The 22,596-nt window shown below is 45.1% G+C and overlaps 1 protein-coding gene and 1 pseudogene across 1 annotated transcript in view; one reads left to right on the forward strand and one right to left on the reverse strand.

Annotated features, from left to right (window-relative positions):
• The window catches only part of LOC111962834 (netrin receptor UNC5C-like), an 83,917-nt pseudogene extending 72,983 nt beyond the window's left edge, over positions 1–10,934 (forward strand).
• Positions 10,935–11,392: 458 nt separating this feature from the next.
• LOC111961436 (bone morphogenetic protein receptor type-1B-like) overlaps positions 11,393–22,596 on the reverse strand; it is a 119,373-nt gene continuing 108,169 nt past the window's right edge. The window contains 12 exon segments of the mRNA XM_023983702.2: positions 11,393–13,039; positions 13,152–13,282; positions 17,147–17,322; positions 17,523–17,779; positions 17,781–17,821; positions 18,122–18,160; positions 18,163–18,313; positions 18,769–18,907; positions 19,039–19,135; positions 20,789–20,891; positions 21,410–21,512; positions 21,985–22,144. Of these exon segments, the coding sequence (XP_023839470.2) occupies positions 12,914–13,039; positions 13,152–13,282; positions 17,147–17,322; positions 17,523–17,779; positions 17,781–17,821; positions 18,122–18,160; positions 18,163–18,313; positions 18,769–18,907; positions 19,039–19,135; positions 20,789–20,891; positions 21,410–21,512; positions 21,985–22,144 (1,523 nt within the window). The 3' untranslated portion in view covers positions 11,393–12,913.

Raw genomic sequence — 22,596 nt, forward strand, 5'->3', positions numbered from 1 at the left:
TTGTTTCCACATCATTTCAATGACATTACATTGAACCTACGTGGAATAGACGTGGAATAGATTTCTGTTCCCAGTGGATGGTTCCCTGTATTATTTCCTAGATCCTTACGTTCCTATATAAGTCTTAACAAAACAGTGGGCTTTCTAGTAGTTAAAGGTTGTGTAGAACACTACTACTGGGATAATCTCGATTCCTGTATTATTTCCTCGATTCCTGCACTTCGAAAAAAAAGGGTTCTAAAGGGTTCTTCGGCTGTCCCTTTAAGTGAACCCTTTTTGGTTCCAGGTAGAACTAGGGCTGTTGCGGTGACCATAATACCACCACACCGGCAGTCACGAGTCATGACCGCAGTAAAATTCTACGTGACTATTAAGTCACGGTAATTCCCTCTTGTGCATTCTGGACATGTGTTAGTAGTACCCAACTGGTACTCARGGCTCTATTGTCCCTCTAACCACTCTGACATCAATGCAAATGCAATCGAAAATCACATCAAACACTTATCATCAAAACAGTATATGCTTTTAAAACTCACCTCGATGCGGTTGATCAATTTGAAGAGAGAAGTTCAACAACAGGTTGAAAGTGAGTGGAACACATKGTCGTTGTGGATGTTGTTTCAAAGCCTAACACAACGAAATGGACAGCGCTTTCTAATTCAAAACACCCATATGCATATTAGATCTTATGCATATGCATAGGATTATATGAGCCCAAGCTCCCCMAAAAAACTGAATTAAAGTAATGATTGTGCTGTTATGCAATACATAGCCTACTGCATATTACACATGGCAGAAAAACATGAGAAAACACTGATTCAAGTTATCTTTGGTACATAATTGGTCTAGCCTAAATTAAACAAATATTGAGTTAGCTTACTACTACTTTGTATTGGATACCGTARCAATAGGGCATTTTTTGTATTTTTATCATTAATAAGCTGACACATTACCTTCAGCTATTGAATATCTCACCACCGTGAATTTCCATCTCCTCCCCTCTCTCCTTCATTCCTTTATCCAGCGTGCAGACAGGGGGGCCGTCAACAGTTTAATGAAATATGTTTCATTGTGAAAACATATTACTATCGATTTCCCCGAACAGATTTCACTTGGTTTCCCAAATGAAGCACTGGGTAGCTGCAGGAACAGGGTTGGAGGTCTGCATACAGAGTTCTGGCTCAACTGTCACCACGAAATAACCGGAGTAGCCTACCCGACATGAAACTAACCAGTGGCCTCATATGGATTACATGTCTTTTTTCTCTTGCCCCTATTCCTGCTCATTTGATAATGGGCCATTCTAAATTGAAACAAATGTTACATATTAAATTGAGAATATTCTGATGGGTGAAAATACAGTATGATCACTTGATGAGACATCGTGTGCAGCCTGAGGCAAGGAACAGAGCACAAACTTTTTTGCAACTTCCTCAAACCATCAATAGCCTATGGTCGCATAATGCAGCTCATATACACTGTATATACAAAAGTATGTGGACACCCCTTCAAATGAGTGGATTCGGCTATTTCAGCCACACCCGTTGCTGACAGGAGTATAAAATGTAACACATAGCCATGCAATCTCCGTGGACAAACATTGTCAGTTGAATTGCCTCACTGAAGAGCTTAGTGACTTTCAACGTGGTACTGTCATAGGATTCCACCATTCCAAGTCAGTTCGTTCAAATATCTGCCCTGCTAAAGCTGCCCCTGTCAACTGTAAGTGCTGTTATTATGAAGTGGAAACGTCTAGGAGCAACAATGGCTCAGCCATGAAGTGGTAGGCCACACAAGTTTACAAAAYGGGTCTGCTGAGTGCTGTAGCGCGTAACACGTAAAAATCGTCTGTCTTTGGTTGCAACACTCTTTACCGAGTTCCAAACTGCCTCTGGATGCAACGTCAGCACAAGAACTGTTCGTCGGGAGCATCATGAAATGGGTTTCCATGGCCGAGCAGCCTCACACAAGCCTAAGATCACCATGCGCATTGCTCGCTGCCATTGGACTCTGGAGCAGTGGAAACGCGCTTTCTGGAGTGATAAATCACGCTTTACCATCTGGCAGTCCGAAGGACGAATCTGGGTTTGGCGGATGCCAGGAGAAATCTATCTGCCAGAATGCATAGTTCCAACTGTACATTTTGGTGGAGGAGGAATAATGGTCTGGGGCTGTTTTTCATGGTTTGGGCTAGTCCCCTTAGTTCCAGTGAAGGAAAATGTTAATACTACAGCATACAATGGCATTCTAGACAATTATGTGCTTCCAACTTTGTGGCAATAGTTTGGGGAAGGACATTTTCCTATTTCAGCATGACAATGGCCCTGTGCACAAAGTGAGGTCCATACAGAATTGGTTTGTTGAGATCGGTGTGGAAGAACTTGACTGGCCTGCACAGAGCCCTGACCTCAACCCCATCGAACACCTTTGGGAGGAATTGGCATGCCGACTGCGAGCCAGGCATCAGTGCCAGGCATTGGGCGATGCTAGGCAGCCAGGCATCGCCCAACATCAGTGCCCGACCTCACTAATGCTCTTGTGGCTGACTGGAAGCAAGTCCCCACAGCAATGTTCCAACATCTAGTGGAAAGCCTTCCCAGAAGAGTGGAGGCTGTTATAGCAACAAAGGGGGGACCAACCATCTTAATGCCCAAGATTTTTTAATGAGATGTTCGACGAGCAGGTGTCCACATACTTATGGTCATGCAATGTATCTTTTGATTTCTAAGGCATTCTATGGTTTGTAGGYTACCATTCACAACTAAAGTTGCCAATAACTCTAAATCTACGACATAGGACCTGTTTCCAATTATCACTTTTACACACAACATAGCCACGCTCGCGCCGAATGGGAAAAATGTCCTTTCTATTCTATTCAGCTAAATTCAATTACATGTTTCTTACTATAAAATCCTATAAAAAAATGGCATATCTTGTCTGCTAAATGGTGCATAGCCAGATAACGTACATTAGGCCAACTCATATTTTGTTATTCTGAAATACATTTTCTTCATATCATAATGTTTCTTTAGACATGCCTAAAATAAATTAGGATTTATTGTGATATTCTTATATTATATAAGAATATTATATATTCTTAATTTTAAAAAATGTATTTATTTCTTTTTACCCGCTTTTTCTACACAATTGTTAGTAGTAACATATAGTCGTGTCTCATCGCTACAACTCCCGTACGAGCTCGGGAGAGGCGAAGGTCGAGAGCCATGCGTCTTCCGAAACACAACCCAACCGGCTGGAAGCCAGCCGCACCAATATGTCAGAGGAAACACCGTACACCTAGCGACCTGGTCAGCGTGCACTGCGCCCGGCCCGCCACAGGAGTCGCTAGTGCCCGATAAGACAAGTATCCCTGCCGGCCAAACCCTCCCTAACCTGGACGACGCTAGGCCAATTGTGCGTCGCCCCATGGACCTCCCGGTCGCGCCCGACTGCGACAGAGCCTGGGCTCGAACCCAGAGTCTCCAGGGCCACATTGTAAATGTAGATGTTCCAAAAGCGCGTATCAGCGGCTTGTATGTGACTTGTATGTGGCTTGTATGTGGCTTGTATATGGCCTGGAGGCCAGGTAAACATGCTACACATGTTTATCTTATTTAGCAGTCAATTATGGTGAGACCGGCAGTCTTTTGCATGACAATAACGGGCTGACAAAATGTCGAGACCGCCACAGCCCTAGGTAGAACCCTTTTGGGTTCCATGTAGAACCCTCTGTGGAAAGGGTTCTGCATGGAACACAGAAGGGTTCTTCTACCTGGAACCAAAAGTGTTCTACCTGAAACCAAAAAGGGTTCTTCAAAGGGTTCTCCTATGGGAACAGCCAAAGAACCCTTTCAGGTTCTAGATAGCAACTTTTTTTCTAAGAGTGTAGAACTCTAGATACAGCAGTGGGTTTTAGACTAGTTCAGAGTTGTGTAAAAGTTTGTTGGAAGGAGAAACTAGATTCCTGTATATTTTGACTGCCTAACCCATCTGCAGTCAGTGTGGGAGCGACTCAGAGGAAGATGAGGGTTTGATGTGGTAACGAGAGACTGGTTTGAGGCAGTAGAGCCTTTTTTCAGCTGTTTGTTCTACTGCATCACCAACACGCATGTCCTGTCGGTCTCAACACATTCATCACCATGTTACAGAGCCGTCACTGCCCATATCAACATAGTGATGCCATATTGCATCAGCACAGTGAAATCTGATGATTATCAACTGACAATCTGAAGCCTACAGATTGTTCTAGAAGCTTTAATCGATGGGTCTTGGACTCTCTTTTCCAGCTCCGCAAAAAAATAACAAAAATCAACCATGGATAATAGACATGAGAATCTCCATGATGTTGATGTTACTACTGTAGGAGGTATGAACATTTGATGAGGAAGTCATCTGTAATATACATACAGTGTTTAATGTGGGCTACGTAGCGTGTGACTATGACGGATTGCCTCTGGGCAGCCAATAAACCAAGATTGCGACGTGAAAGCGTTTAAACAGAGAAATAACTATTGATTACATCTCAGCCTGTCAGCCACGTGGATGGTAATATCCGTAGGTGATGCCTGGCTGCTTTATATCAGCTTCTCTTCCCGCTGAGCTGAGGCCAACCACACACATACTGGAGGACTGGCGATATATTGCTTTTGCTGTGACATGCGCTGTCAGAAGGGTAGCTCTCCCTTCTATTCTCACCATAGAGAGAGGCAGTCAGACAGTCATAGGGACAGAGATTCAGCGTCTGGCTCTTATATTACCGTCGTACAATGTGAATAATCAGACGTCTTCGTGATGTGTGCAGCACAGTGTGTGTGTGTGTGTGTGTGTGTGTGTGTGTGTGTGTGTGTGTGTGTGTGTGTGTGTGTGTGTGTGTGTGTGTGTGTTGTGTGTGGTGTGTGTTGTGTGTGTGTGTGTGTGTGTGTGTGTGTGGCGTGCGCGCATGCAGAGTGTAATGAGTAACATGTGTAAGTCAGTAAGTCTCTCCTCACAAAGAGTCTTTCAGCACGTGTGTGTGAGGCCTTAGCCCAGTTTTCCACTGTATTGTAATCATCCCCCTAGTGAGGAACACTCATACTGTCCCCCAGGATCAGTTAAAAAGCCTAATGACCAGCTATAATACTGCTGTTAAATGCCCCGGCTCCAAATAGAAAAACTCTCTTACACACACACAGTCACACACACACTATGATGGTGTCATTCCTCTTCTCTCTGTCTGTCTCACATAATGGGTTGAATGGATGCCAGGTGTGTGCTGCTCATAGGAGCGTCAGGATACAGAGCTCAGCATGCCTCTTGACCCAGTTAGACCCAGACACCAATAATGAAACAGGAATATGCTCTCACATGATCCAGCGTTGTCACTGGGGGACTGGACGGCATATGCTATAACCTCATACATGGTGGTCTATTGTTAGACATAAAACATGTGGATGTATGTAGGGACTAGCAGGCACATGTATACATTTACATGGATACTGTAACCACACACCACTCTCACACTCACCCTCCCACTCCCTCTCTTTCTCTCTCTCTCTAGGAGGTGGTGGTGGTAGGAGAGGAGAACTTCACCACTCCTGTTACATCCAGATGGATGAGGAGGCGTGTCACATCCTGACAGAGACCCTAGGGACCTACTGCCTGGTGGGCAGTCCTGCAGCGCGGCCACCACCAAGCGGCTCAAGTTGGCCATCTTCGGCCCCGTCACTTGCCCTGCTCTGGAGTACCACATTAGAGTATACTGCCTGGACGACACACAGGACTCACTCAAAGTAAGAACAATTGTGTGTGTGGTGTGTGGGGGGGCTATCTGCATGCGTGTGCGTGTGTGTGGTGGGGGAAGGGCTTGTGTGTGTGGCGGGGGGAGGGCGTGTGTGTGTGGTGTGTGTGTGTGTGTGTGTGTGTGTGTGTGTGTGGTGTGTGTTGTGTGTGTGTGTGTGTGTGTGTGTGTGGTGTGTGTGTGGTGCGTGTGCGTGCGTGTGCGTGTGTGTGTATAGGAGTAGCCAGCACATGTGTTATAAGGGGAGATGAGCACATGCATTTGAATATAATCTCCATCATCAAGCTGCTCCCAGAGAAATGATGCCGTGCCCTTACAAATATGTCCTCCCCCCATCACAACACATTAGAATACCTCTATCCGCCTACACTGAAGAAAGATAAGGTGTCATTATTACTTTTGGGAGGAGAATAGGACCTGGTTATTTAGTTTGGGATGCAGGGTAATGAGAATTGGGAATGATCATGTTGAATGTAGAAGTGAATGTCAAAGGTTGTGAATGTTTCTAGATGGATTATATCCCATAATTCTCTGCTTCAAACAGCGTGGATAGAGTGGTTGTCTCATGTCTTAACCCTGTGTGTCTCTGTGTTATTATAGGAGGTCCTACAGATGGAGAAGCAGATGGGAGGGAAACTGCTGGACGAACCAAAGACCCTGAACTTCAAGGACAGCACCCACAACCTGCGACTGTCCATCCACGATGTCCCACACACACTGTGGAAAAGCAAGCTACTAGCCAAGTACCAGGTACACACAGCAAACACGGAATGTAAAGACACACAAGCACCCTTGGTGCCAGTATTAACCCCCCCCACCCCCTCTCTCCCCAGGAGTTGTCGTTCCAGCAGGTGTGGTCTGGGTCCCAGAGGAACCTCCACTGTACCTTCACCCTGGAGAGGTTCTGTCCCAGCACCGTAGACCTGGTCTGTAAACTGTGTGTCCGACAGGTGGAGGGTGAAGGACAGATCTTCCAGCTGGACACCACCCTCTCAGAGGTAAGGAGATATTAGAGTGTCCAGATAGAGTACATACGTATAGTGTACTAATAAACATTTACATGCTGAATCATGCATACATGCTCAGACAGATCAGACTAACTTGATTTAGTCGGACTTACTGCGAACTTGAATTGAGGCTGCTGTTATATCGTACATCCCTGTCTTTTTCCATGTCTTTGTCCCTCCTGGGTATTGAGTTTAGCCTTCTGTCAGTGAACTAATTTACTCAGACAGTGAGCCTTGAGCCTGCTGCACAGACAGCCCTCTCGTTGAGAGCTTGTCTGTTATGAGTTACAAGCATTACTGGTTTTATATTTCATAGCTCCATACAGAGCACAGCTCTAAGGGAATAATCACAAAGAGAATGGTGGAGTAGGAGAATATTGGAGCAGAGATGGGACAGGGAACATTGGATAGTGTGCTTTGTGTAACTTGCCCTGGCCCTGGCCTTAGTACTGTAGACACTCGTCTCTGTCTGTCTGGGGATTTCTATCTGACTAGAGGCTAGCAGCTGGCTAGACAGTTTTATGAAGGCATGCACCAATTCAAATGAGAACTACATTTGGAACCCTAACTCTAACAATCAGCTCCCAAAGAATCATTTCAGTCAATTCAAATAGTTGAACCCTGTACTGACATCAGTCTCTCTCTTGCATCTGCAGGACACCCAGAGCATCGACACGTCTCTGCTGGACCCRGCCAGTAACATCACAACCCTGGTGGGGCCCAATGCCTTCCGCATYCCCCTCTCCATCAGACAGAAGCTCTGTGGCAGCCTGGACGCACCACAGACCAGAGGCAACGACTGGAGGATGCTGGCACACAAACTGAACCTGGACAGGTAGTGATGGGACTGGATGATCTGTGTGTGCGTGTGTGCGTGTGGGTGCGGTTGCGTGTGGTAACTGTCCAGTGTTACTGAAAGCTTGGCATCTCTTTTCTTCTCTCCCCCCCCCCCCCCTTCTCTCTCTCTCTCTCTCTCTCTTCTCTCTTCTCTTCTCTCTCTCTCTTTCTCTTCTCTCGCTCTCTCCTCTCTTTCTCTCTCCCCTCCCCTCTGTGGTCTTGTGTCTGTGCTGCTGGTCTGTGTCTGTGTCTGTGTCTGTTCGTCTGTGTCTCTGTCTCTGTCTCTCGTCTCTGAATCTTACTGTCTCTCTCATCTCTCATCTCTCTCTCTGTCTCTCCCTCTCTCTCTCTCTTCTCTCTTCCTCTCTTTCTCTTTCTTCACTTTCTCTCTGCTCTCTTGACTCTCTCTTCTCATCGCTCTTCTGCCGCCTCCCAGCCCATCAGGTATCTGAACTACTTTGCCACTAAGTCCAGTCCTACCGGGGTGATTTTAGACCTGTGGGAGGCACAACACTTCCCCGACGGGAACCTTAGCCGCCTAGCTGCCGTGCTGGAGGAGATGGGTCGCCATGAGAACCTCATGCCCATGGCAACGGACCACTGACACCTGTCCGTCAAAGAACAGGAAATTCCAGGGAGGAGTGAGAGATGAGTCAGGGAGAGAAGGAGAGAGAGTAAGAGCGGCAATCTGTTAGCTGACATGCAGGACAGGCAGAGGCCGACATTTTTTAAATCAGGGAACACACAGACATAGTGACACACACACACGCACATACTTATCATAGCCATGCTCCACTTACAGTATATTGGAAGTAACACTTTGACAAAGGAAAGAGAAAGTTAGTCAGCTCTGTTTGTTCTCTCCCTGGTACAGTTTCCTTTACCGTGATACAGTTTCCTAGGAAACGCTTGATAGTGCTGTCCATATAGTGGATGTGGTGACAGACTGGCTCAGAGCATAGGACCATGGGAAGGAAGGGGTGGGGCGGGGCGGGGAAGGCCCTCCCACTCCACCTGTCCCCATGGCTCCCCATGGTAACCCCTGTAAACAACATTAATGTTGAATGACTCGTCAATATTTCTGATGAAAGAACTTGTTTCAGTGACTATATAGGTCTGTATTTAATAACACATCCATTTATACACAAATATCTCTCCTTTTGTATTTTATGCAGCCTGATATTGAGTTTTCCAGTGTGTTCTTTTCCCCTGCTTTCGTTGCACAGTTCTTTGTTTTCATTGTGCCATAGTGCTACCTAGTGGATTCTCTTAGTAATGACACCTACTGTACAGTCACTGATACAAAGACAATAGCGCAACCTGTACATAAACAAAACATTGAAAACTGTAACCTTTTACAGTGTAAGACTGTCATTATTAATATTAGCTGTTATCATTCATGTTGTGTATTATTACATTGTTTTACAATTATTTTTTGTTACGTTTTATTCTGCAATTATTTACAATTTGCATATTTAGTTTGAAATGATTATATTTGGGTTTATATTGCGCTAGCAAGGGTTTGCTTGTTAGGCCATGAAACCCATGATGCTGATACAAGGAACTGTCTGAGAGGTCAATGAGAGGTCAGTCAGTCAAGTCATCTCTCACTCACAGCATGCCAGTCAGCAAAGTCAGAGAGGAAGCGAGAGGGTCCACTCCTGTCAAAATCTGTCCACACGGGAATACAGCGGTAAGCACACCGCCTAACTTCCCGCCTTTGGGACAACGACTCCCATTGTTAGGGTGGAGACATGAGCATCTCGCCATTATATACAGATCTCTGGCATAGTGGAACATCGCAATCTGCTCTCATCGTGTATGGTCCACTGATGATGACCTTGTCCAAATGAGACAGAACCAGGGTAGAGGAAGAGATGGGAGTCTGTCTTCCAAGGTGGAAGATGTGTCGTTTGTTGATAGACAGACGGTATATTCTGTTAGGACTGATGCAGCCTGATACGATTGCCTTTTACCAAATAATTGATATTGATGTAAAATTCCACGCTAATGTTCTCTTTCATGAAGTCTGAATACTTGTAATCTGATTGTTTCACATGAGCAGATGACTAAAATGACAACATACACTGAGTATAACAAACATTAGGAACACCTTCCTAATATTGAGTTACACCCCCTTTTTGCCCTCAGTACAGCCTCAATTCGTCGGGGCATGGACTCTACAAGGTGTCTTAAGCGTTCCACAGGGATGCTGGCCCAATTGACTGGATGTCCTTTGGGTGGTGGACCATTCTTGGTACACACGGGAAACGGTTTAGCATGAAAAACCCAGCAGCGTTGCAGTTCTTGACACAAAACGGTACGCCTAGCTCCTACTACCATACCCTGTTCAAAGGCACTTACATATTTTGTCTTGCCCATTCACCCTCTGAATGGCACAAATACACAATATATGTCCCAGTTGTCTCAAGGCTTAAAAATCCTTCTTTCACATGTCTCCTCCCTTTCATCTACACTGATTGAAGTGGATTTACACCCTTCAGAGCCTGGTTCCTCTCTAGGTTTCTTCCTAGGTTCCGGCCTTTCTAGGGAGTTTTTCCTAGCCACCGTGCTTCTACATCTGCATTGCTTGCTGTTTGGAGTTTTAGGCTGGGTTTCTGTATAGCACTTTGTGACATCGGCTGATGTAAAAAGGGCTTTATAAATACATTTGATTGATTGATTTAACAAGTGACATCAATAAGGGATCATAGCTTTCACCTGGATGCACCTGGTCAGTCTCTGTCTTGGAAAGAGCAGGTTCTTAATGTTTTGTATACTCAGTGTACCCCTAACAGTTACTGTTGACTTTCAGTGGGGGGAATGGAAATAGGTGAAATCATGTGAACTTTGACAGATTATCAAATTATTTATCTTGCAAATGGGAAAGCATTAAGTATAAGGATTTTATGATAGCATATTTGTATTATATGATAGCATATTTGTATGTGTATAATAATTGAAGATAACTGTCGACCCAACATTCCTTGAAAAGAAGCAACGCTGACAATAGTCGTTTGATTAGTTTTGGTTCCCCAAAAAATATTGACAGTTGTGTGAGCATTTTCCTAAAGCCGTCTATGCAAACTTTGCATCCTTTATTAAAAAAATGTACGTACTGAAAAGTTGCATTCCATCGTTCTCCTGAGGCTTCATGGGTAATATTGTATGTATAGTGAGAATGTGGCCAATTCTGTTCTGGCATTCATCATGTTACTTGCAAATGCTTGCATTTCCTCTGTTAAGTTCCTGTACAAAGTGTAAGAAAGAATTTTTAAAACTAATAATAAATTATATTTATATGCAACACTGAATGCAGAATCCGACTCTTCTTGTCCACTTCCTGGTGGCTTTCTCCGTTCAATCTGCATTCCTGAAGCATTACAGACTGTGTGATAGAAATGGGAAGGTCATTTCCGATTGAGAGGACATGCAGCGGTTACCATGAATGCAGTCTCCACTAACGCGGGAACATTGCCTTTGAATTTCAATTAGGCTGTAACTCTGAACTTCGATACGGATTGAATAGAGCCCCAACCCTAGCTACCACAACCTTAACCCTAGCTACCACAACCTTAACCCTAGCTTCATGTCCCATAACCCACATGTTGGTTTATCTTACTTGAATCTATTTATCCTGCTTTTCTCTTTGGATTCATAAGGTGTAGGATTTCCTGTAGGATTCCTGTAGGATTTTTCTGCAGTTTTCCTGTGTATGTGTGTGTTCGTGCGTGAGAGAGAGAAATTCAAATAATCTAAAAGAGAGACGATATGGAGACTGACAGCATTTTATTAGGGAATGTTCCCCTGGTCCACACACTCTCTTATACACATATATACAGATTAAATAAGGCACACGCCATAGTGGACACTCAGCGAGTTATTCTGTACACAAGTCAAAGGCAAACAACCTAAACATATTTAACATTATATTTAACATTATTATTAAGTCCATCATTATCAATACATTGCAACATTGTTATTTACAATTAAATTCTGTGAGGGGGAGAAAATGAGAATATTATAGTAGCAAGACAACCATGAGTGAGTCCATCTTATTGGCATGACTCAGCTAGCCTGATTAGGGCAATTCCACGTGAAGTAACTCAAGAGTTTTCACTTTAAAATGTATGTCAAACAAGAAACACACAGTCATTCTGTTACCAAACTTAGCATCTGCACTGTTCTTCAAGTTAATGTGTTTTTGTTACATTTTAAGTAGAAGTTGTTAAAATGTGTCCTTTTGTTGTATGGTTTGTTTAACTTTGCAATCATCGGTTTTTGTTTGACATGCATTTGAAAGTAAAAAATCAGATTCTCAGCATCGCTCTGTTACCATGGAATTGCCCAGTAACATCACTCCCATGCTTTTTAATTAACCATCAGCTTCATAACATAACGATGATCCTTTTCTCCTATCGTTAGTCCTTGATAAAGAGACATTTCAGGGGATTAAGAATGACTCCTTTGGATAGCCAAATGGCCCCAAGTCAATATTGAAGCAATGTGTTTTCCTGTACGAATAGAACCAAATACCTGGGTTTCTAGGGCAGTGATGCTGCAAGAATTACTGAGTGATCGATATCCCTTCCAACAGTATGCAGAGATTTCTTTACCGTTGCAAAACTTTGGGTTTGAAGATAAACAAATAGGGCCAGTTGCTAGAGCACAACGGGGGAAAAAACKAAGTCTTTATTTGAACTAGCCATCATAACCCTAGATAACAATGTCGTAAACATGGCATTAAGCTTCATGAACATTCTGACATTGTTATGACGGGTTTTGAAGGGTTTACTGTGGCTCGTTGAATTAAAATGTTACCGCGAAAACAAAACAATACTGTTATATGGCTTTAGATGGGCAGAGCAGGAACTCCTCTTTCTCGTCCCTCTCTTGGCCACGAGGGACGGAGTGACTCCTCCTCTCCTGCAGAGGGCACTGTGTGTCCTTGTGTTTTCCCCTCACTCACACAGCCACTCCGCTTTCACAGAAAGCAATGCCAGACCAGACCAGACCGGCTCAGACCAGACTGGCCCAGAACAGAAACTGCCCACTGGGACTCTCTCTGTCTTGGCAGTGGCACGGGCAAGAAGAGAGCAGACCCTGAACCTGGGAAAACCCACTCTTTCCCTCTCACTCGCTCTTTCCCTCTCTCTCTCATTCTTTCTCTCTTTCAATCTCTCTATCTCCTGCCTTGCCCTCCTCCCGTGGGCCTGGCAGAGTGGCCCTAGGCCAAGGACATGTCTCTAGGGGATGAGTGTCTCTAGGTGGCGGCAGGAGGAGCAGCAGCGTGTCACAGTTTGATGTCCTGAGACTCAGACATCTTGGCCAGGGTCTTCTTCACTCTCAGAGCAGTGAGGCGAGATGCAGGGTTGTGGGCCCAGCACTCCGTCATCAGCTTCCCCATCTGTCTGAGACACTGAACACACATACCAAGGTCAGAAATGAACATACACTCATCAAACACAGTAGCATGTGTATGAGTATACTGAGGTCAAGCATATAACAGAATCACAAAGATTTTTCCTCACCTCATCACTGCTCCAGCGGTTGGCGAATGAGGGCCTCTGTCTCTTGATGCACACCACCTCCCTCATGTCTTCGTAGGAGGGGTCAGAGGACACCAGGTCATGGTAGGGCAGCTGGTACTCCTCTACGATGCCTACAGGACATGAGGCACATGGAGAGAGAGATGTTAGATCTTGACATTCATCACAAAGCCCACTGATATTGCTAACTACTTTAATGACTTTTTCATTGGCAAGATAAGCAAACTCAGGGATGACATGCCAGCAACAAACGCTGACACTACACATACAAGTATATCGGACCAAATTATGAAAGACAAGAATTGTACTTTTGAATTCTGTAAAGTCAGTGTGGAAGAGGTGAAATAATTATTGTTGTCTATCAACAATGACAAGCCACCAGGGTCTGACAGTCTAGATGGCAAATTACTGAGGATAATAGCAGACGATATTGCCACTCCTATTTGCCACATCTTCAATTTAAGCCTACTAGAGAGCGTGTGCCCTCAAGCCTGGAGGGAAGCTAAAGTCATTCCTCTACCCAAGAATATTAAAGCCCCCTTTACTGGCTCAAATAGCAGACCAATCAGCCTGTTACCAACCCTTAGTAAACTTCTGGAATAAATTGTGTTTGACCAGATACAATGCTATTTAAAGTAAACAAATTGACAGCAGAATTTCAGCATGYTTATAGGGAAGGACACTCAACAAGCACAGCACATACACAAATGACTGATGATTGGCTGAGAGAAATTGATGATAAAATGATTGTGGGGGCTGTCTTGTTAGACTTCAGTGCAGCTTTTGACATTATYGATCATWGTCTGCTGCTGGAAAAGCATATGTGTTATGGCTTTACACCCCCTGTTATAATGTGGATAAAGAGTTACTTGTCTAACAGAACACAGAGGGTGTTCTTTAATGGAWGCCTATCAAATATAATCCAGTAAGAATCAGAAATTCCCSASGGTAGCTGTTTAGGCCCCTTGCTTTTTTCAATTTTTACAAACGACATGCCACTGACTTTGAGTAAAGCCAGAGTTTCTATATATGCAGGTGACTAAACAATATACTCAGCTACTACAACACTCAACAAAGAGCTGCAGTTAGTTTCATAGTGGGTGGCAAGGAATAAGTTAGCCCTAAATATTTCTAAAACTAAAAGCACTGTATTTGGAACAAAACATTTACTAAACCCTAAACCTCAACTAAATCTTGTAATAAATAATGCGGAAATTGAGAAAGTTGAGATGACTAAATTGCTTGGAGTAACACTAGATTGTAAACTGTCCTGGTCAAAACATATTGATGCAGTAGTAGCTAAGATGGGGAGAAGTCTGTCTATAATAAAGCGCTGCTCTTAACAACACTATCAACAAGGCAGGTCCTACAGGCCCTAGTTTTGTCGCACCTGGACTACTGTGTCAGGTGCCACCAAAAAGGACTTTCAGAACAGGGCAGCACGGCTGGCCCTTGGATGTACACAGAGAGCTAATATTAATTAAATGCATGTCAATCTCTCCTGGCTGAAAGTGAAGGAGAGATTGACTTCATCACTCCTTTTATTTGTAAGAAGTGTTGACATGTTGAATGCACCGAGCTGTCTGTGTCTAAACTACTGGCACACAGCTCAGACACCCATGCATACCCCACAAGACATGCCACAAGAGGTCTCTTCACAGTCCCCAAGTCCAGAACAGACTATGGGAGGCACACAGTACTACATAGAGCCATGACTACATGGAACTCTATTCCACATCAAGTAACTGACGCAAGCAGTAAAATTAGATTTAAAAAACACCTTATGGAACAGCGGGGACTGTGGAAGGCAACACAAACATTAACACACACACACACACACACACACACACACACACACACACCACACACACACACACACACACACACACACACACACACACACACACACACACACACACACACCACACACACACACACACACACACACACACACACACACACACACACACACTTAGTACTGTAAGTATGTGGTAGTGGTGGAATAGGGGCCTGAGGGAACACAGTGTGTTGTGAAATCTGTGAATGTATTGTAATGTTCTCAAATTGTATAAACTGCCTTAATTTTGCTGGATCCCAGGAAGAGTAGCTGCTGCTTTGGCAGTAGCTAATGGGGATCCATAATAAATACAAAATACTGTGTCATCCCAGCTGAGAGAGTAGTAAGATGATACACAGTGGAATGGGGTAAGATAACTGAACAGTAGGGGTGTAACGGAACACGTATTTGTTTGGACCTGGGTTCGGTCCAAACTGTGAACCCGAATGAATACGAGTAGAAAAAAACATTTCAGGCTATTCCGTTAAAACAACTAGAGCCTATGCACATGTTGTAATCAAAATGTAAATCTTAATTGCCGCACTTCAAATGATCCTTTTAGCCGTGTGTGGCACACACGCTAGGAGATATCTAATCAATGGAAGACGGAATTAAAATGACGCAATTAAACGTTAAGAGGGGAAGGATAGCTACAACGACCAAGAGCCAACAGGTAGGCTGCTACTTCATATTCTGAATGGAGTTGTTGTTATCTGTAACTGTCGGACAGGGGGAAAACGCATGCAACCTCAATTAGCCTACCTAGCTAGCCTAGCTAACTAACTTCTCTCGGTTTGATGCAGTCAAGACAGGTACTACCAAAGACACTATGACGATAGGCGGACACTGCTTCTCCAATAGAAATTCCTGCGCTGAAACACGTCATCGGGTCTAACGGTCGTCATCGGGTCTAACGGTCGTCATCGGGTCTAACGGTCGGCATCGGGTCTAACGGTCGTCATCGGGTCTAACATGTTCAACTACTTGACATTGGCTCAAATCTAGGTTGTGCCTTTAGATTGAGAGAAAATTAACATCTAAGGAAGAAAATGTCCCTTTTGTCATTGACTTATCAAACCCCAGCATTGCCGGAAGTCTCGCAATGTTGCACCTCTGAGGTTAGAAACTCTGTATACTACGTTGGATGATAAGCTAGAAGTTTACTAGCGTGAGTCGGCTTGGTTGGTTGCCTTCTCTCTCAGTCTCTCCCTCCATCCTGCTTGCTCCCTGTGTCACTCGCTCACACACCGCATAGCCTCTCAACCTCAATCTCCTCTCCCTCGCCTTTTATCAGCTTTAGTTAATAAAGTAGCTTAACAATTTACTTTTCTGCTGCTTCCCTCACTCGGATCGGACCGGTTCTGCATCCAACAAGGTCTATACGGAACGGGATTAGCTGTCCTCAGGTCTGTTTGTAACAGGTATCTATAGCCTATATAGAGACCCGGGGTGGGTAAGCCCCAGGTCCATTTTGGAAGGGGTCGACCTCTACCCACTCTATATAAGCAAACCCAAGCCCAAGTTGTCAAGTAATTGACCAATGCACCCTGGTGTGTTGCGCTTACTACAGATAGATGGACCTCCAGGGCCACATTCAGTTGCCAAACGTTGCAGATAGAAATGCCATGAATAGAGCTGATGTGATTCCTTATTCTATATGTCAGAAAGGCATGTTTGTTCTAGACTGACTGTTTCTATCTGAACGTTCCAAAACATTGCGTCCTGCTGAGTGGGAGATGAGAAGTACCGTGCTACAGACGTGCCCCCTTTATGAGAGTGTCTACAGAGTTGGTATACCTGATTGTGCTCTCATCAGGCATTATATGGTTCATCTATTCCTGGGTTAGTTTAGCATCTTTTTCCAAATGATAAAAAATGTAGTATGTCAATTTATTTTCCCGCTGTACTGAAACGAACGGTGACCCCAAAAACCGCAATATGTACCGAACCGTGGGTTTGGTGAACCGTTACACCCCTACTGAACAGGATAAAAAAATAAACGTTTGAATAAGAAACATTTTTAATTGGACAAGCATTTTGGCAAATGTCTGCATGCACATGATCAAAGATCACGTCAGTCTACTTCACATCTAACAATTATATCAGACAGTGAAGCAGAGCATTGTGGGCTGTGTCTGACCTCCAGATACGCAGCGCCGGGCGATCTCCCAGAGGATGAGGCCGAAGCTGTACATGTCGGCCATGATGTAGGACTGAAAGTGTTTCCTGTTCAGACTCTCGTCCAGCACCTCTGGGGGCATATAGCGCTTTGTGCCCACCCTGGTGTTGGGAGGGATGTCCACCTCGTTGGTGTCACTGAGAGAGGCAGGAGTAAGGAGAGAAATACCACATCTTTTCATCAACATTGCACCTTTAAAACAACACAGTCTTTGCATTTCTGGACTGATGCTGATTTTTACCGGAGTGAAAAGTAGAACAAATCTGCTCTATAAAGATGTTTCGTTATTTCTACATTCATGACCTGATGTATATCAGATGTCCCTTTCATGTCCTACCTGATGAATTTGACGGCAAGACCCAGGTCTGCGATGCAGCAGGCCCCGTTCTTCTTTACCAAGATGTTCTTGCTCTTCAGGTCTCTGTGGGCGATGGCCGGCTTGCCCTGGGTGCCAAAGATCTCTGTGTGGAGGTGACAGAGGCCTGACACTGAGGAGTAGGCCAGCCGCAGCATGGCCTTGATGTCTAGCGTGGTGGACTTGAGGTAGTCGTACAGAGATCCACTCTCATGGTAGTCGTGTATCAGGTAGAGCTTGGGTCCACGAGCCTGTTCCCTTGATGTCCGCTGCTATGAAGCCTGGGTAGGGAGAGACGGGGGGAGAGATCTTTGAGGCGATGCAAAGGGCTCAATTCAATCTGTAGCGGGAATGTCTGCGTTGTAATGCGGTTGACATTTAAAGGTAACTTCCGGTTGAACTGACAAACGCAGTGTTTACTGTGAACACGGTAACATTGCCTTTAAATGTAAATCCGCTACAATGCAGATTTTCCGGCTACGGATTGAATCAAGCCAAAAGACACACACATGTAGAGAAGCACGCAAGGAAGTGCACAACACACAGGTGCGCACACACACAACACAACTCGCTGTCCTTACCCAGTATGTTCTCGGGTCTCATGAGGACAGTTTGGTAGACTCTGTCTCTCTGAACCAGCTGGCCTCCTCGGTGGTGAAGAACACTTTGACAGCCACTCTCTCTCCTCTCCAGCGACCCATCCACACCTCCCCGTAGCGGCCCTTACCTATCTGCTTCACCATCTGAATCTGCTTGGCTATGGTGCGCTGCACCTGAGCACAGGAAAACACCCACACACCGTCGTCAGCGTCAATAAAATAATAATCGTCGTCAACAACTAAAATGAACATTGTAATCGTCAAGATCATAATGTCCTAATATCATAATCACGATTTCTGCATCTAATTCAACATAACAAACCCACATCATAATCCTGATTTCTGCATCTAATTCAACATAACTAACCCACATCATAATCCTGATTTCTGCATCTAATTCAACATAACTAACCCACATGATAATCCTGATTTCTGCATCTAATTCAACATAACTAACCCACATGATAATCCTGATTTCTGCATCTAATTCAACATAACTAACCCACATCATAATCGCGATTTCTGCATCTAATTCAACATAACTAACCACTGAGAGAGTACCACTGTATTGCTGGACTGATTTTGCCATTGGTTGCTGATGTGTGTGATGTGCAGTGTTGAGCTCTCACCAGCAGGGGGAGTCCTGATCCTGATCCAGAGCTCTGGGACTGTTCTATCAGGTCCTTCAGAGACTCTCCAGGGGGAATGTAAGTCTCATCCTGCTCCAGACCAATACTGTAGTGAGGCCGGGACTCCTGACGCTTATACCTGGAAGAGACACATTGGTAAATCCCTTAGTAATGCAACAAAGGGCTTTATCCTTCTTCTAAAAGCATTACATTGGTCTATGTTACCAATCTCCTCAGTGTCGGAGTCCAAGTCCATGTGTGTTTTCTCACCTGAAGTAACAGAAGACGATGATGAGCGCCAGGATGATGCTGCAGACTGTGACAGAGATGAAGAGAGCCATGTGGTGGATACTGCTGTCCACGTAATCTACAAGAGAGAGAGAGAGCAGAGTCAAGAGAGAAGAGGTCAAGAGAGAGAGACGAGAGAGTCACAGAGAGAGAGAGTTACAGAGAGAAGAGAGAGAGTCAGAGAGAGAGAGAGAGAGAGGAGCAGGAGAGCGAGAGAGAGAGGAGATAGAGAGGAGAGAGAGAAAGTCAGAGAGAGAGAGAGCAGAGAGAGCAGAGGACAGAGAGAGAGAGGAGTCAGAGAGACCCTGGATCCTATAGCGGGACCCTCCGGATTCTACCCCTCCCTGAACTGAGGGATCTCTCGACCCAATCAAGAGAGAGGAGAGAAAGAGAGAGAGAGAGAGAGAGAGGAGAGAAGGAGAGAGAGAGAGAGAGAGAGAGAGAGAGAGAGAGAGAGAGAGAGAGAGAGAGAGAGAGAGAGAGAGAGGAGAGAGAGACGAGAGAGAGACAGAGAGACGAGAGAGAGAGAGAGAGAGAGAGAGAGGTGAGAGAGAGAGAGAGAGAGAGAGACGAAGAGAGAGAGAGAGAGAGAGAGAGAGAGCAGAGAGAGAGGCAGCAGAGAGAGAGTCAGAGAGAGAGAGTCAGAGAGAGAGAGTTCAGAGAGAGAGTCAGAAGAGAGTCAGAGAGAGAGTCAGAGAGAGAAGAAGAAGAAGAGAAGAGAGAGAGAGAGAGAGAGAGAGAGAGAGAGAGAGTCAGAGAGAGAGTCAAGAGAGAGAGAGAGAAGAGAGTCAGTCAGTTCACACATCCACAGAGCCAAACCTAACACTGGGTCAACTCAACAGTACCAGTTCTCCATTCGTCTCTTGTATAACAGTTTAATTCCAAACCCTGCCAAATCTCAGAGATGGGGACAAACTCTTATTTTCCATCTCCTCCCCCACCTCCCCCCTTCTCTTGTTCCTCTTTCCCCCTTTCTCCCCCTCTCAGTGTGTGGATCGATCATATCCCCTTCCTGAAAAAAAACAGATTGAGTGTCACACTTGACATCGCCACGGCAACCCCTGAGGCCCAAAGCTGCTCTGGGACTCTAGCCTTTCTGCCAGCCTCCTGTCAATCATTCACACACTCACACACGCACGCGTACATACACATACACTTGGAGATAGACACACGCGGAAAGATCTCACTGTACAATTTGCCTCGTTTGACAAATCAATTGTCTTTGACAATTTCCTTGATAGACGTAACGCACCACGCACGCACACACACGTACGTACGCACGCGCACCCACAACAAACACACACACACACACACACACACACACCACACACACACACAACACACACACACACACACACACACACCACACACACACACACAGTGTTGGTGTCTAGCTAGAAGAGTGACAGATGGACAGATATCTCAGATCCGTAGCAGCGCAGGAAACTCAAGCAGGCCCTGGGGAGAGGCTGGCCTTTTCATTAGAGGGTGAGAGAACAAGCCTGCCAGCTCCATTCACCTGCCTCCCACTGTCTTCCTTCCAGCCTTCCCCTGTCTTCCCCCTTGAGCAGCATGCCACTCCAGCCAGCACTATACACTGTGGTTTGTAACAGTTTAAACTGTCACTACCCATCACGCCCAAGTGCAGGTTGAGGGAGCCCACTCTGAAAGCCTCTTCTGCACAAGAGGACAGAGATTCCCTGTGTTGACTGGGTGGAATTGTGTGTCTTACCAGGGGTCGTCAGTGGTGGTAAAGTAGGATGCAGGTCTGTATTGCAGTAGTCCTGGTCTGTACAGCACTCTAGAGCCCTCCTCTGACGGGCATTCCCTGTGTCCTGTTGTGACCCACCATAAACACACTGTTACATCTACACAACTCTAATTACTAGACAACAGTTTGAAGGACTGCAGATGCAGGATCTTCATTTGTTCACTATTTTGTGGTAGGAAATGCAAACCTGTAATGAATTAGAAACGGATTCTACAATTTGTAATTTCCGCTTTGAAATATCAGACTTGATTTGCCCTAACAAAAAATATATCAATATATTGCTGCAGGACTATTTTCCTGCCGTTGCAAACTGGCTCAAATTAAGATACTACATCTGTATAGGGTATTTACAATGTTGCTTATTGATGGCGAGACAAGGCTGGCCTAACACATTGCTTTTCATTGTAGAGGTAGTAGGTCTGTTAAGGTCTGATTCGAAGAGATTCCTTTGAGAACTGTAGTGAGTCATAGAGGGATTATAAGGACTTACAAGAGCTTATAAAGCTGGCTCAACTGAACTTCTACAGTGACTGCGCATGCACTTGATGGCGTTCACATACACACCACATACACACCACTTACCCTGCACTGAAACTCCGAACCCACCAGCCCCAGACACCCAGAGGTCAGCACAGGGAGACTTCCCTCTTCATCCTCCACCATGGTGAAACAATAACCATCAGTCCTGAAGAGATACCGTGATCATCAACATCTGTGCCCGTTCCACTGTCAATCTTTCAACATAACATATTCATCATGACTAAAATTCACAGTGCTGAGAAGGTTGTATTGGCAACCACAATCACATGTAATAACACAACTAGACGCGGATGGAGACAGTGGGCATGAATCTGTCTGTAATTGTGCTTGTATTTAAATATCTCATTACTGTCGGAGTTCATATGTTCCACAGTGGCTGTGGAACAGACACCAGTGTATTTTCTGTTCACTGAATTAGAGTTTTACAGGATAGTGACCGATATGAGGAATTGCCTCTGCTGTGTACTAATTAATGCAAGCTAATTACACATTAGATATTAGATACAGTGGATTTTAAGATGGTCTGAAAAAGACGTTGACCGTGTCAACAGGGATGTAATTATGTGGAATTTGTGTGCGTCTGTGCGTGTGTGTCTGTGCGTGCGTGTGAATCATACCTGCAGGTATTGTTGGTAGAGTCTTCAGGACAGTGATGGTAACAGTGACACCAGAGGATCCTCTGTGTTGGAACCGGGGCTGTACTCCCACTGTTCTCCCACCTACTGTCTGACCTGGCTCTCCCAGGGTTCCTCAGTAACATGGTGTCCAACACGTTGGCTACAGAGACACAGAGAGGACAGAGCAGGTTTATTAGTCCCAGGACCAGGACAGACCAAACACAGTTATATCACAGAGAGGGGACAGAGAGGGGACAGAGGACAGACCCAGGACAGACCAAACACAGTTATATCACAGAGNCCAGGACAGACCAAACACAGTTATATCACAGAGAGGGGACAGAGAGGGGACAGAGGACAGACCCAGGACAGACCAAACACAGTTATATCACAGAGGGGACAGAGAGGGGACAGAGGACAGACCCAGGACAGACCAAACACAGTTATATCACAGAGAGGGGACAGAGCCGGCTTAGACCCAGGACAGACCAAACACAGTTATATCACAGAGAGGGGACAGATTAGTCCCAGGACAGACCAAACACAGTTATATCACAGAGAGGGGACAGAGAGGGGACAGAGGACAGACCCAGGACAGACCAAACACAGTTA

The sequence above is a fragment of the Salvelinus sp. IW2-2015 genome, linkage group LG4q.1:29 (assembly GCF_002910315.2).
Source record: "Salvelinus sp. IW2-2015 linkage group LG4q.1:29, ASM291031v2, whole genome shotgun sequence".
Lineage (NCBI taxonomy): Eukaryota > Metazoa > Chordata > Actinopteri > Salmoniformes > Salmonidae > Salvelinus > Salvelinus sp. IW2-2015.